The sequence below is a fragment of the Paroedura picta genome, chromosome 6 (assembly GCF_049243985.1).
Source record: "Paroedura picta isolate Pp20150507F chromosome 6, Ppicta_v3.0, whole genome shotgun sequence".
NCBI classification, from domain to species: domain Eukaryota; kingdom Metazoa; phylum Chordata; class Lepidosauria; order Squamata; family Gekkonidae; genus Paroedura; species Paroedura picta.
In genome coordinates this window covers 3,213,775-3,228,257 of record NC_135374.1, presented here as the reverse complement: position 1 = coordinate 3,228,257, position 14,483 = coordinate 3,213,775, and the positions used below count along the sequence as shown (strand labels likewise).

At 48.6% G+C, this 14,483-nt stretch overlaps 1 protein-coding gene across 2 annotated transcripts in view; it reads right to left on the bottom strand.

Moving 5' to 3' along the window:
* Positions 1-2,964: 2,964 nt before the first annotated feature.
* Positions 2,965-14,483, bottom strand: part of P4HA3 (prolyl 4-hydroxylase subunit alpha 3) — a 24,421-nt gene continuing 12,902 nt past the window's right edge. The window contains exons 6-13 of one of the 2 annotated variants that reach the window (XM_077341189.1): positions 13,904-14,064; positions 13,523-13,699; positions 12,328-12,392; positions 9,054-9,213; positions 7,966-8,028; positions 7,123-7,191; positions 5,788-5,884; positions 2,965-4,074 (exon numbers count right to left, since the gene is read on the bottom strand). In XM_077341189.1, coding sequence (XP_077197304.1) covers positions 4,004-4,074; positions 5,788-5,884; positions 7,123-7,191; positions 7,966-8,028; positions 9,054-9,213; positions 12,328-12,392; positions 13,523-13,699; positions 13,904-14,064 — 863 coding nt within the window. In that variant the 3' untranslated portion in view covers positions 2,965-4,003. Of the gene's footprint in view, positions 4,075-4,413; positions 5,885-7,122; positions 7,192-7,965; positions 8,029-9,053; positions 9,214-12,327; positions 12,393-13,522; positions 13,700-13,903; positions 14,065-14,483 lie in introns of those variants that run through there. The other variant, XM_077341188.1, reaches the window with a different exon arrangement.

Sequence of the window (14,483 nt, the reverse complement as noted above, 5' to 3'; positions counted from 1 at the left end):
TGCTGGCTGCAGAGGAGAGGACACGCAGTAATGGGTTTAAACTTCAAGTACAACGATATAGGCTAGATATCAGGAAAACATTTTTCTCAGTCAGAGTCATTCAGCAGTGGAATAGGCTGCCTAAGGAGGTGGTGAGTGCCCCCTCACTGGAAGTCTTCAAGCAAAGGTTGGATACACACTTTTCTTGGATGCTTTAGGATGCTTAGGGCTGATCCTGCACTGAGCAGAGGGTTGGACTAGATGGCCTGTATGGCCCCTTCCCACTCTATGATTCTATGATTCTATGATTCTAGTTCAGCAGTGGAATAGGCTGCCTAAGGAGGTGGTGAGCTCCCCCTCACTGGCAGTCTTCAAGCAAAGGTTGGATACACACTTTTCTTGGATGCTTTAGGATGCTTAGGGCTGATCCTGCACTGAGCAGGGGGTGGGACTAGATGGCCTGTATTCACTTCATTTCTACCCCCCCTCCATCCTTCTCTCCCTTGGGCTCCAAGAGCATCCATTTTATCCTCACAACTGCCCTGCGAGGTAGGAGAGGCTTTGAATGGACTAGCCCAAGTTAACCCCGCTAACCTCTATGGCACAAGTGCGGGTTTTCCAAATATACGTCCAGCACTCTTAACCAGTACACCACACTGGCTTTCAGCTGGAACAGTATTGTTTACCGGGATGGATATCTTTGCTCTGGGGTCTGGCTGAGGATTCCCTTCCCACTTCTGGCTTCCTGAGAAACCCTAAGATGAAAACGCTTCTGTGTTCAGAGCAGGGACTGTCCCACTGAGCCCCTAATTTTTTGGAGGGGGTTATATCTATGGCCGCGCACAGCAAAATGTCCAGGAATGAGATTCTCCTTCATTCCTCCCCAGGACAGCCTGATTACACAAGCTTATGAAACTAGTGGAATAAACTGCAGCCACTTTGCAGATTCAGATTTCTGCTGCCCAGTACTAGGTCATTGTCCCATCCTGTGGATTTTATTGACCCGCTCTGTATCACCTGCCTTGAGTCCCAGAGAAAAGGCAGGGCATAATTCACATCTATCAATAAACATATTTGGGCAAGTTTAATTTTTTTTTAAAGGCAGAAGATGCACAACCTGAAAACCGTGTGTCTGTTTTACAATCACCAGGATGGCAGTGTGTACTTGGGGACATTCCGCACGACTTTAATGTAGCAGAAGGCTTGCAAATTGTAAACGCTACTAATTTGCAGTTCCGCAAGACGTCACACACAATCTGCCACACTCCTGAAACAGTTCCGCAAAAAGCGCTTCGTTGTAGCGCTTAAAGGGAAATCGGGAAAAGTGGATTCACCCTCCGAAAAGCGCTAGACTCCTGCCAACAATCTGCAACACTAGCGAAAAAGACCTGTGCGTTCCCATTGTTGCGGTTCCAGCAAAGTCCCTCCCCCTGGCTCTCTCCTCCGAACTTCCGGCAAAGCGATTGCCATTTTTTTTTTCTCGGAGCGAGCGGAAAGCAACGAACTGGTGAGCCTTCATTCACCCAGCGAGGCTTCTCCGGCTACAGTCCCTCCACAGAAGTGTTTTAAAGCTCCCCTAAGTCTCCAAGCACAACGCAGCCCCGTTTGCAAGTTCCCTTTATTTTTGGCCGAAAATTGTGCCCGTGCAGGGGGGGGGGGATTTTTCTTTTCACTCAGGGGAGCGTGGTAACGATGAATCGCCAGCTCACACACCAGCTGCCAACTACATGGGTCTCTCCTTGCAATGAATTAACGCATATTCGTTGCAGCGTCTGTGTGTGTGCGTGTTTTTAAACCTGTGCTTAAAGGGAAAGGGGCTTTACCGGAGCATGATAACAACCGCCCATTGGCTGTTCATTTGATTGACGGCCAGGGGCGGAACAAAGCACAGAAAAAATTGCTTCCTGTCTAGCGATTTCTGCGAGACCAGAAACCTGTGGGAAACGAATGAAACGCTACTGGATTCCACTAAAAAAGCAGGTTTGCGTAACGCCGAGATTGCACTTTTAAAAATAGCGTTTCCGCTTTCTGGAACCAATTGGCATCATTGGTCCTTGTGCGGAAACACCCTTGATATCAGACAAAGGTTGTCACTTGGAGGAGGGCAGGATGCTGTTTCTGCTGGCTGCAGAGGAAAGGACACGCAGTAATGGGTTTAAACTACAAGTACAACTATATAGGCTAGATATCAGGAAATAAATTTTTCACAGTCAGAGTAGTTCAGCAGTGGAATAGGCTGCCTAAGGAGGTGGTGAGCTCCCCCTCACTGGCAGTCTTCAAGCAAAGGTTGGATACACACTTTTCTTGGATGCTTTAGGATGCTTAGGGCTGATCCTGCGTTGAGCAGGGGGTTGGACTAGATGGCCTGTATGGCCCCTTCCAACTCTATGATTCTATACAACTCTTCATCAACCTCCGAGAATGTCACAAAATAGAAAGGATTTTCTCGTGGCTTCTAGGGTCTAAGAACAGCTCGTGGTTTGCTCTCTGCATCTTTTGGGGCCTGCCGGTCTCTCTGCCCCATATAACGAAGAAGGGATGTTTTTTTTTTTAATACCCTGCTTTTCACAGTCCAAAGGAGTCCACAAGCGGTTTGCAGAAGGTCTTTCCCTTCCTCTCCCCACAAAGGACACCCTGTGAGGTAGGTGGGACTGAGAGCTAAGCAAGAACAGCTCCAAGAGAACAGCTCCAAGAAAACTGGGACTGGCCCGAGGTCACCCAGCTGGCTGCATTTGGGGGAGGAGTGGGGAATCAAACTTGGTTTTCCAGATTAGAATCCGAAGCTCTTTAACCATTATACCACCTTGACAGCCTGAATTCTTCCCAGAAGCTAAAGCAGGGGTAGTCAAACTGCGGCCCTCCAGATTTCCATGGACTACAATCCCCATGAGCCCCTGCCAGCAGGGGCTCATGGGGATTGTAGTCCATGGACATCTGGAGGGCCGCAGTTTGACTACCCCTGAGCTAAAGTGACTAAAAGAGTCAGAACGGTGTAGGGAGTTAAGAGCTGCGGCTTCTAATCTGGGGAGCTGGGTTCGATTCCCTGCTCCTCCACAGGCACTCAGCTGAGTGACCTCAGGCTAGTCTCTGTCCTGGTAGTGCTGTTCTCTCAGAGCCGTTCCGTCAGAGCTCTCTCTCTCAGCCTCCCCTCCCTCCCAGGGCGTCTGTTGTGGGAAGAGGAAGGGAAAGCGACTGGAAGCTGCTTTGAGACTCTGTTGGGTAGTGAACGGGGTCTAAAAAACAACTGAAGCTGTTGCATTTTGGTCACGTTAAAAGAAGACACGCCACTGGAAAAGACAGCCATGCTAAGCAAAGGGGAAGACCCAACATGAAGCCAAGGCAGCCTCAGCCCTCTGTTTACAAGACTTGAGCCAGGCCACTGACAGTTCAACATTTTGGCTCGCAGGGTCATGAAAAGTGACCCGATGGACCGAACACACAAGAGGTGCGATGCGTCTTTCCACCTCTCAGTCCTCCTACGACCCAGAATCCTTCCTGAGGTCCAGGGAACCCCCTCGGCCTCCTCGCTCCTGCTGTTTCCCCGTCTCCCTGCCCTCACCCGCTCACCTCCCCATCCACGATGGAGCATGCAGCCCCTCCTCTCCTGCGCTTGGTCACAGTCTCTGTGCTGACTCTCACAATCCTCTCGCCAGTTTGACAGTCTGTGACAAGTCTATGGCATCGCATCAGCTCGGCTGCAGGGAGCTCCCCCCCGATCGGCCGCCAACCGGTCCCTGAAGCTGCGTGATGGCGGAGAAGCTGCTTTTGCCAAGAATGGCCAGACTCTTTCTTCTTCCTTCTGTGGATCGCTGCATTCCCCTCTGCCACACTCGATAGCCTCCAGACTAAATAAATGAGGGAGGGGAGTCCTGCTGAGACGCACTGTGGCAACAGCTGAACACCCCAGGTGCGCCAGAACAGAAAGGAGAAGGTTTCAAGTCCTCTTTCCCCTCTGGCTATGATCCGTCGCTGCCTCCTTTTGCTCCGGGGTCTCCCCCTGACCCAGAAGAGCACTTGGGGTCTGCTAGTCTTCTGCGTTGGTGCCGCACGGCCTCCGGAACTCTTGTCCGTATTCATGGATCCACTTGTTGGCCACTGTTGAAGAGAGAGGAGGAGGGATGGGCTAGTGAAAAAAATTGTGAAAACGGAGTATATCTAGAAACCGTTTTGGTCGGTCCATAAATAATTATCAAAATATTAATGTTGATGTGTATGTGTATGTGTATGCGTATGCGTATGCGTATGCGTATGCGTATGCTTATGCTTATGCTTATGCTTATGCTTATGCTTATGTTTATACCCCGCTTCCCCCCGAAGTATGTATTGTACCAATTGCCTTGGAAAGGTTCTGCTTTTCTCTGTTTATGTTTTGAACCTTTCTTCCTTTTTTCGCAGACAAGACGGCTGCACCGGACAGAACGGCTCTCAGAGTTATTTGGATAAATCATAAGGCACGTAGCTGTGGTAGCAACCAAGTTTTATTTGTGGTGTAAGCTTTCGTGTGCAGACACACTCCTTCAGATGCCACCCGAAAACGTGAGCCTTGAATAAAACTTTGTTGGGTTTCAAAGGGCCATTAGACTCAAATTTTGTTCCGGTGATGGCTCACACACACACGCCCCCCAAATCTATCTTCGGGTATCATTTGCTAAAAGCAGGATTCTGCCGTGTCATTCTGCATCGTTTCACTTGATGGCAGCCAGGAAAGGTGTCGGGAGGTGACTTGGTGCCCACGGATTCCTCATTGGGGAAACCCTGCCTGAGAGGCTTTCGGTATAGAAGAAGAAGAGGAGTTGTTTTTTATACCCCACTTTTCACTCCCTGAAGGAGTCTCATAAGCGGCTTCCAATCGCCTTCTCTTCCTCTCACCACAACAGACACCCTGTGAGGGAGGTGGGGCTGAGAGAGATTCTGGCAGGAGTGCTTAGTGAGAACAGCTTCTAACAGGACTGTGAGTAGCTCAAGGCTACCCAGTAGGCTGCATGTGGAGGAGGAGCGGGGAATCTAACCTAACTCACCAGATTAGAGGCCTTGGAAGAGACACCAGAGAATACTAATATATCTGATTTAATTAAACTCCATAATCTTCTCATTGATCTGGGTTTCCTGAGAGACTTGAGAATACAGCTGGTTTGTTACAGAGTATTCTATTGACTCATCAAGGCTTGGTTAAAGTTACAATTGGAATTATATCGGTTTTATATACTACTGTCAATTGAATCAGAGTCCAGGAGCACCATTAAGACCAACAAAGATTTATTCAAGGCGTGAGCTTTCGAGTGCAAGCACTCTTCTTCAGTGCACTCGAAAGCTCACACCTTGAATAAATCTTTGTTGGTCTTAAAGGTGCCACTGGACTCTGATTTCATTGTGCTACTTCAGACCATCACGGCTACTCATTTGAATCTACTGTCAATTGGTATTCTTTTGCCAATAAAGGTCATGTATGGGGCATTGGAGGAGATGTGTCATTAGCATGTTTAGATTAGGAGCTGCCTGATATTGCTCAAATAATCTCCTTCTGATTGGCTGAACTGGAGACTCCCTGCTCCTCTGAGCATGTTTCCTTCTGCTTGTCAGTTAGACAGTTAGAACCACCTCTCTCCTCTCTTACTCCCAAAGCTTGCTTCCGTTAAGCAGCCTGTGCTCTGCTCCTTTGCATAGTTAAGCTCTGCAGACATGACAAGACTTTGCCAAGATTGCTTTTTCCGAGTTTCAGATCCCTTGGAAGGGACTGTTTGGCCCGTGCATGGCAAGGTCTCCTTCCGGCTGGGTTATCGTGCAGACAGCTGAGACGAATTTCCTCACCCCATTTGTCTCCTGCAAGCACTGGGCAGCCGGCGTGGAGGGTCTCTTCGTCCCCCTCCCCGTTCCTATGCAGGTTCCACCAAAACACAGCGGCATTCTAGGAAAGAGCAGAGAGGAAGAGCGTGAGTTTTCCCACAAGAAAAACAGGCCAGATTCTGTACAGCAATATGCAAAAACACATATCTGGAAAGCTCAGGTCCAACTAGCTCTGTAGTGTCAGAACATGCAAGCTATGTCATGTGCATGATTCAAAGGCCTATGAAGAATATCCAGCAAGAGGCATGTGTAATTATCACCTTTAGATTAGGATATTCCTGGTGTTTCTGAAATATTCACCTCCTGATTGGCTCAGTGGGAGACTTCCTACTCCTTTGAGCACATGTCCTCCCTGCTTGCCTCCAGAACAGATGGAAGACAAAAGAAGAAGAAGAGTTGGCTTTTATACCCTGCTTTTCACTGACCAAAGGAGTCTCAAAGCGGCTTCCAATCACCTTCCCTTCCTCTCCCCACAACAGACACCCTGTGAGGGAGGTGGGGCTGAGACAGCCAAGAAAACTGCTCTGTGAGAACAGCAGTAACAAGACTGTGATGAGCCCAAGGTTAATAAGCTGGCCGCATGTGGAGGCAGAGCAGGGAATCGAACCTGGCTCGCCAGATTAGAAGCCACCGCTCTTAACCGCTACACCAAGCTGGCTCTTAGCTAAGAATCTCTGTCGCTCCTCTCTTTCTTTACAAAGTTATTTCTCTTCTAAACAAAACTATCTTGTTCGTTTAAGCTGCTTGGTGCTCTATATTCTTGCAGAATTTAACTCTGTCAACTCTGTAGTCTGGAGGTGAGATGTTATTCCGGGGCATCTCCAGGTTCCACCTGGAGGCTGGCATCCCTAAGCACACAGCGTCTCTGAGCCCACCCTCCAAAGCATCCACTTTCTTCAGGTGAACTGATCTTCCTTAGGGGAGGACAGGATGCTGCTTCTGTCGGTAGCCGAGGAGAGAACTCACAATACTGGGTTCCAGTGCTGGACGGGAAGGTATCCGCTGCATATTTTTATGGTTAGAATAGTTCAGCAGTGGAACAGGCCATCAAGGGAGGTGGTGAGCCCTCCCTCACAGGCAGCCTTCAAGCAGTGGCTGGATAAACTGGCTGATCATGCACTGAGAAGGGGGCTGGACTAGAGGGCCTCTAGGGTCCCTTCCAACTCTATGATTCGGAGAGGGCAGGATGTTCACTGGAATTTAAATGGATTTGACGTGGAAAATCTTTGGAAATGCTCATAAAATTTAAGTTTTTACTAAAGAGTTGTTTTTAGGTTTTTGGAGAATATAAACCTTCACCTTGACGACAGGAATGCTGAAATTTGCGTAGATGAAGGCTGTGGATCCCCCAGCTTCTACAGAACTCAGCTGAAAGGAGAAAAAAAATGTATATTGGAGACTGTTGTTAAAGGATGGCATCCCCCCTCCGCCCCATATTTCAAATTATAATTGTGCATCCCATAAAACTAACCTCTGAAAACCTTTCACATTATGCTGCATTTGATGTATTATATTTTTCTGCTTCCGCTAACCATGTAGGCAGGGGAACCCTGTGCCACCTCACCTGCCAAATCCATGCTCAGAAATGCCTTGGGTGCAATGCCTTGGGTGACAAATAACTCAATACACTAAATACACATGAAACTCACTTCTACTTAATCTGATCCTTGGTCTAGCATTGAGCAGGGGGTGGGACTAGATGGCCTGGATGGCCCCTTCCCCCTCTAGGATTCTATGATAGGGTGAAGGCAGGATGATTGTTATTTAAGAGAATGTGACGGTTATCATCAATGTTTTAATGTATTATGTTGTAAATCTGTATTGCCTACCCAGACTGGCAGCAGCTCTTCGGGGTTTCTCCTCCCCTCCCCTCCTGCCTGGTCCTTCTAACTGGAGATGCTGGGGATTGAACCTGGGACTTTCTGTGTGCCAAGCAGGTGCTCTGCCACTGAACCAAGCTGCTGTCAACACATGAAGCTGCCTTCTACTGAATCAGACCCTCGATCTCTCAGAGTCAGTGCCACCCGCACAGACCGGTGTGCGAAAGAGGTAGATTAACCTTGACGGGCCAGGGGTCTGCTCCTCCCCCCCGCCACCCTCAGCCCAAACCCAAATAAATCCTAGACAAGAGGAAATACTCACATAAACCATCAGTGTGGCTATTCGGTTTCCAGATTTCAGCCGGTAAAGGGGGCTTTTTCTTGACTGCATCGAAGAGAACAGAAGAGCTTACTGATTTGACTTTGTGGCTTGAAGAATCACCGGCCATGCAACGAAACAAGAAGTTTACAAGAAAACCCCTTACGCCCTTTTTTACTATTTATGGAATCTATACATGTCTTTACAATATGAAATGCCTTGAAGACAACCCATCCCTCTCTGGGTTGAGAAATTCCTGGAGATTTCATTTTGGGGGGGTAGAGCCTGTTGCAGATGGGTTTGGGGAAAGGAGGCCACCTTCCCCTGTGTTTATTTATTTATTTTTAGATTTCTATCCCACCGTTCTCCAACGGTCTTGCAGTGGTTTCCAACATCAGTAAATACAATAAAACCCATAAAACATCACATAAAAACAATGACAAATTATCACAGAAATATGGTGATTCAATCTTATAGTTGCTCTAGCCCTCAGCCCCCCCCATTCAGTCCAAGGGCCAAATTCAGTCCCCCCATTCAGTCCAAGGGCCAAATTTAATCAACTTGGAAGGGGGATCATGCACAATGTAACATGCAAGTTCTGTAGTGTGCATAATTGAACAGAATATGGAGAATGTCCTACAGGGGGCATCAGAAGAGAGGTGTATTCAGCATAGTTAGAAGAGAAACTTCCTGATATTTTTTGAGTGGTCTCCTCCTGTGCCCTGATTGTCTTAATTGGAGCCAATCCTTTGAGCCCACTTCCTCCCTGCTTGCCTCCAGAACCGATGGGACGAATGCAAAACAACAGACAGGCAGACAGGACTCCCTCTCTCTCCTACTCATCCAGTTTGTTTCTCTTTTTTATGTCACTGTTTTATTCTGTTAAGCAGTCTGGTGCTTATGCCTTTGCATATTTAGACTCTGCCATTTTATGCAGGGGACCTGATCTCTGTTGTGTGGAGATCAGTCGGAATTCTGGGAGATTCCAGGCCCCACCAGGAGGTTGGCAACCACGACCAAACACCAATGTTTATGGCTGTTGCTAAATGGCAGTCTCACCACCGATCAGGCGGTGCATCCGTTCTACTCACGGTTGCGTGGTCAAAATGTGGCTCGTAGTGGCCCCCGAGGCCATAGTTCACCACCTGCAGGTATTCGGCACACGGGTGCTGGGTGTTCAAACCAGTCAGGGCTGCGATCCGCTGATCGAGTGTCACAATGAGTGGATCTACGGTGTCTTTCAACCAGGCGCTGAAAGGTACACAAAGTCAGAATACCGGCAAAAGGCAGGAATCTTGGAATTATTGCATTCATTTGTTTTGCTCCAGAACTTGCTCCCCAGAAAGTGTCAAGGGCAGACAGACTAACAACTTGCTTCTGGATTAATAGAAAGCTTTATTGATAGCAGTTCAGCACGCTTTAACGTTCATAGTCGATTCTGGTCAATACACAGACAGCTAACACTTTTACCAGTTCTTTCCCGCCCAAAGTTGCTCAGTGCCCAGAGAGCAGAGGTCCCCCTCCCACAGGTGCCATCCTGGGCTTCATTCCAGACAATAGCCAGGCTGTCACAGCCTTGGGTGTTAGACAGTTCCTCCCTTCCCGATAACACAGAGCAGGACAGCAATTGCTAGTCCAAATTACAGCTTGAAGCAGGCAGCTCAGGGTTACATAAACAGAGTTACACAGAGATCCTTAAAACAACACACATTAAACCAAGATGGTGTTACCCAGGTCATCGGTCACAAATCATGGCAGAGATCAGACACCTGACCCAAGGGAAAATGGAAGGTGTGATTGAAACTAAGCTGTGGCAGCCGTTTTGTGGCAGGCTCTGCCTCCTGAGGCAGCCATTTGGTAAATGTGTCCAATGCACTGTGTCAGGGCATTTCCGCACCTCTAAAAAATAGCGTTACGCGAGCGTGATGGTGTAGTGCTAAAAATTATTGCGCCTTTGGCCATTCCTCACTTTCTTGCTGTCTCGTTTCCGTCTGCCTCCTTTTCGAGCTCCCCACCCTCGGCATGCCTGCTTGAAATGGCAAAAGAGAGCAACATGCTTTACACATGACTCTCTTTCACCTAACAATCAAGCCAGGTAACCAATCCCCTTCTCCGCGTTTTAAAGGGCCCGCAATGCCCACTATTTTTTTAAAATTCAAACCTTCTCCATTTAAACACCTATGCTTTTTGAATGCCACCCCTTATAGAATCACGAGTCTTGAAACTTAAGAACTCAAGAAAATTAATCTCATTCCTGATTTTTTTGGGGGGGGAGGACTTTAGAGAGGCATGCTTTGTATGACAACTTTGGGAAATTTTTATTTTGGCTTTGCCTGCATGCTTGTACACCTATTCATTGCTCTAGGTAGTTCGCTTAAAAACAAACAAACTCCCATCCCTGGGAGAAGGGAGACAGAGGCGGGTGCAAGGGCAGGACATTGTAGGTGGAGATAACGGTTCTTCGTCTCCACACATTTCTTTGGCTGTTGGCTGCTGGTTGCTCTCCTGTACCTTGTGCTATATAGGTTGGGGAATCCACTTTACGCAGTTCCCCAACTACCGCCATAAAATGGCGGATGTAGCAAGACGTTTGCTGCCACAACCCAGGATGTGGGTGACGTCATGAGAGATGCCAAAAATGTAGCGTCTTCAAAAGGCAAGCGTTACGCTACATTAATGGTGTGCGGAATGTCCCTCAGAATACCAAAGGTACCCCCAGGATGAAAAAGGTTGGGACGCCCCTGCCAGGGGATCCATCATTCACCTGCCAGCTTGTCTTGTCCATGCATCCTTTAAAGCAAAACATGCACAAGTAATCGCTATGTCAGTTCAAGGGCAGATCAGATCTCTCACGATTCCTTAACTAGACACTGTGTTAACATGGAATCTAACCTTCTGAGCCGGTATCTTTGCATTCCCCCACCCCACCCCTTGTCTAAAAGTCAGTCCAACTTAATAGTTGTTCCAAAGTGAGGAATAGTATTCCAGGGTTTAATGGAACAGAGATGGCGAAATTTCGTAGTGAGATCATCCAGAAAAGTCTTGCCAGCTCCGCTCTTAAACCACACCTCAGGAGATCCGTCATCTTTTGTGTGCGGATTGGGCCAAAGGCCTCATGAAGTCATTTTTCCCAGCCCAGAGAGCCGTTCACAGGGGAGTCGTAAATCTCCCATCGGGCTATAAATTCTTCCATTGAATAGAGTGCCGAAAAAGGAGGAGGCCGGAAGCAAAGCTTTCGTCTTGAGGATGCAGTTATAAATTCGGCACAGGGCAGAAAGACTAGTAACTTGGTCAGAAGGACTACGACAGGTCGGCAAGCCTGGAATCCTAAGCCTTTTTACAATTGTTAAAAATTTTAATTGTTTATTGTCGTCTTGGTTATGATCAATGTTTTAATGTATTTATTATGTTGTAAACCAGGGGTAGTCAAACTGCGGCCCTCCAGATGTCCATGGACTACAATTCCCTGGAGCCCCTGCCAGCATTCGCTGGCAGGGGCTCCTGGGAATTGTAGTCCATGGACATCTGGAGGGCTGCAGTTTGACTACCCCTATTGTAAACCTTCCCGAGCTGTAATTTGGGAGGGGCAGTTTTATAAATCTAAATCAATCAGTCAGCAGACGGGGATGTTGAATGGGGCAAGGAGCCGGATGAGGCAAGCAGAAGGCCCCAGGTTCAAATACCGACATCTTCAGTTAAAAGGAAGAGGTGGATGATGTCAAAGCGCTCAGACTGAGAACCATGGAGAGCGGGATACCAGTCTGAGCAGACAATACTGACTATTATTATTATTTACTTATTTATTTATTATTGTTATTTAATTTGTTACCCGCCAATCCCAAAAGGCTCGTGGTGCGTTACAGAAAGTCCAGCTAAAAAAGAATCGTTAAAACCCCCATTAAAGTGGACAAGTAACTATACAATAAATCAGGTTCTAATGCTATGCTAAGAACCTTCCCTAAATTCCTTTCATAGATTGAGAATCTGTTTATCTCCCCTTTCTAGAGGGAGATATATTGGCTGCCTCTCCAGAAAGCTCATGGCTCCTGGAGTTTGGGCACTTTGTGACACAGGATGTTGGACTGGATGGGCCACTGGCCTGATCCAGCATGGCTCTTAAGCACTTCACCAAAGGGCCTAGGATATACATGCAGCTAGAACAACCTGTTGAATTTCTGTCTGATGCACACCTCTACGTTAAAGGCACTGGTCCCCTGCTAGGAGAGTCTTTGTAGCATTTTGGGGTCAACTGCATGCCAGATATGTATCCAGCCTCATATTCAGGTTTGGGCAGCCCTGGGGAATGAAAATAGCTCCCACCCCCACCCCCCAAACATGTGTTTCTGGGCAGAGGGTAAGGATTACCTTTTGCTTATCCGGTAGTCTGCTTTCTCTTGTCTTTCCCCCGAGGCAACGATTGACCTCTGCAACTAGAAGGGAAGAGAGAACATAGGAGGATGGGGCAGGATATAGATGGCCCCTTCCAAAGTAGCCGTTTTCTCCAGGAGAATGATCTTTGGAGTCCGGAGATGAGCTTGTAGATGAACTGTAATTCTGGGGGATCCCCAGGCCCCACCTGGAGGTTGGCATGCTGAGTCCCTAAGGTACCAAACTTTAATCTAGGTATCTGGAGAAGAAGAAGGGTTGATTCTTATATGCTGCTTTTCTCTACCCAAAGGAGTCTCCAAGCAGCTTAGAGTCACTTTCCCTTTCCTCTCCCCACAACAGACACCCTGTGAGGTGGGAGAGGCTGAGAGAGCCCTGAGATTACTGAGGAAGAGGAAGAAGAAGAAGAAGAGTTGGTTCTTATATGCCGCTTTTCCCTACCTGAAGGAGGCTCAAAGTGGCTTCCAATCGCCTTCCCTTTCCTCTCCCCACAACAGACACCCTGTGAGGGAGGGGAGGCTGAGAGAGCCCTCATATTACTGAAGAAGAAGAGTTGGTTCTTACATGCCAATTTCTCTACACAAAAATCTCAAAGCAGCTTCCTTTTGCCTTCCCTTTCCTCTCCCCAAAACAGACACCCTGTGAGGGAAGGAAGGGTGAGAGAGCCCTAATATTCCTGCTCAGTCAGAACAGCTCTATCAGGGCTGTGACTAGCCCAAGGTCTCCCAGCTGGCTGCATGTGGCGGAGACACAGGAATCAAACCCAGCATGCCAGATTAGAAGTCCGCACTCCTAACCACGACACCAAGCTGGCTCTCAGTAGTAGCAGTAGGGTCAGCCCCATCTACCACTTGGAAGGGAAACCTCCAGGAAATAGTAGGGACATGATGACATAGTGGCACATGCAAACCTCCTCCAATCCTCTCTTGCCTGGCTGCCAGACAATTGCAGCATTTGCTGGCTACATTCCACATCTGCCGTATGATAAATAAAGAAATAAGAATGAGGTGGGGACAGAAAATGGACAGAAAATTCTGGGGCATTATGACAGCATACCTGTTGACTGTGGTCTTCTGAAAGAGTGTGGGGGGTGGGGATCCAGGGGGAATTTTTGCCAGGGAACGCCTCCCCCTTCCCCACAAAAAAAGAAGCCCCACAGATCTGCCAAGCGTACCCGAGGAGCAGCCAATTCCTTGATCTTCTGGGCTTCGGAGTCGCTGACGAAGTCATGGTAGAGGGCCACATACGGGTGCTGGTGGATGGTTTCCCTCTTCAGTGGCTGGAGGATTAGCAGAGGGTCCCCACTGGCTTCATAGGAGCAGTAGAGGTCAGCCTCCTGGTATCCGGTGGGCTGAGAGAGGGATGGCAGGAGGGGGGACGTGAGACATGCAGACAGATGTGCCAGGAGCCAGGCTGAAGACACCCCAGTAAAGTCTTCCCAAGCCTCACCCTCCTCAGGCTGCACCTCAACCCCCCCACCCCAGGTATTCCCCTAACCCCCTGCGTCATGGCATTGTAAGAGGCTGACCTCTGAGGGCGACTGTGCTGTACCCACCTGAGAGCCCATAGTCTGGCACAGGTGTTCATAAGCATCTCTGGTCTTCAGGTGCGTCACATTCGGCCTTTGCAGTGCAGGGACCTCCTCGCTCTTGGAGGATTGGAGCAGAAGTTTCTCATACTTCTGGACGTTCCTGGACACCCGCTGGTTGCTCGGATCTAGCAGAGATCGGCTGTCAGCCTGTGGCTCCTCCAAACGGGGCCGGGACCAGCGTGGATCCCCTTGTGGGCTCGGCTAGCCTCCCCTTGTTTGGGGAAAGAAGGGCCAAACGGCACCCTGGCCCCGGTTTGCCACTGGGGTTCCCACCCTCCAGGTCGGGCCTGGAGATTTCCTAGAATTGTGCTTGATTTTCAGGCTACGGAGATCAGTTCTTCTGGAGAAAATGGTCACTCTCGAGCAGGGGTGGGCAAACTGTGGCCCTCCAGATGTCCATGGACTACGATTCCCATGATCCTTTGCCTGTGAATCCTGGCAGGGGCTCATGGGAATTGTAGTCCATGGAAATGTGGAAGGCCACAGTTTGTCCACCCCTGCTCTGGAAGGTATTATTCTATGGCATTAAATCTGAAGACCCCTC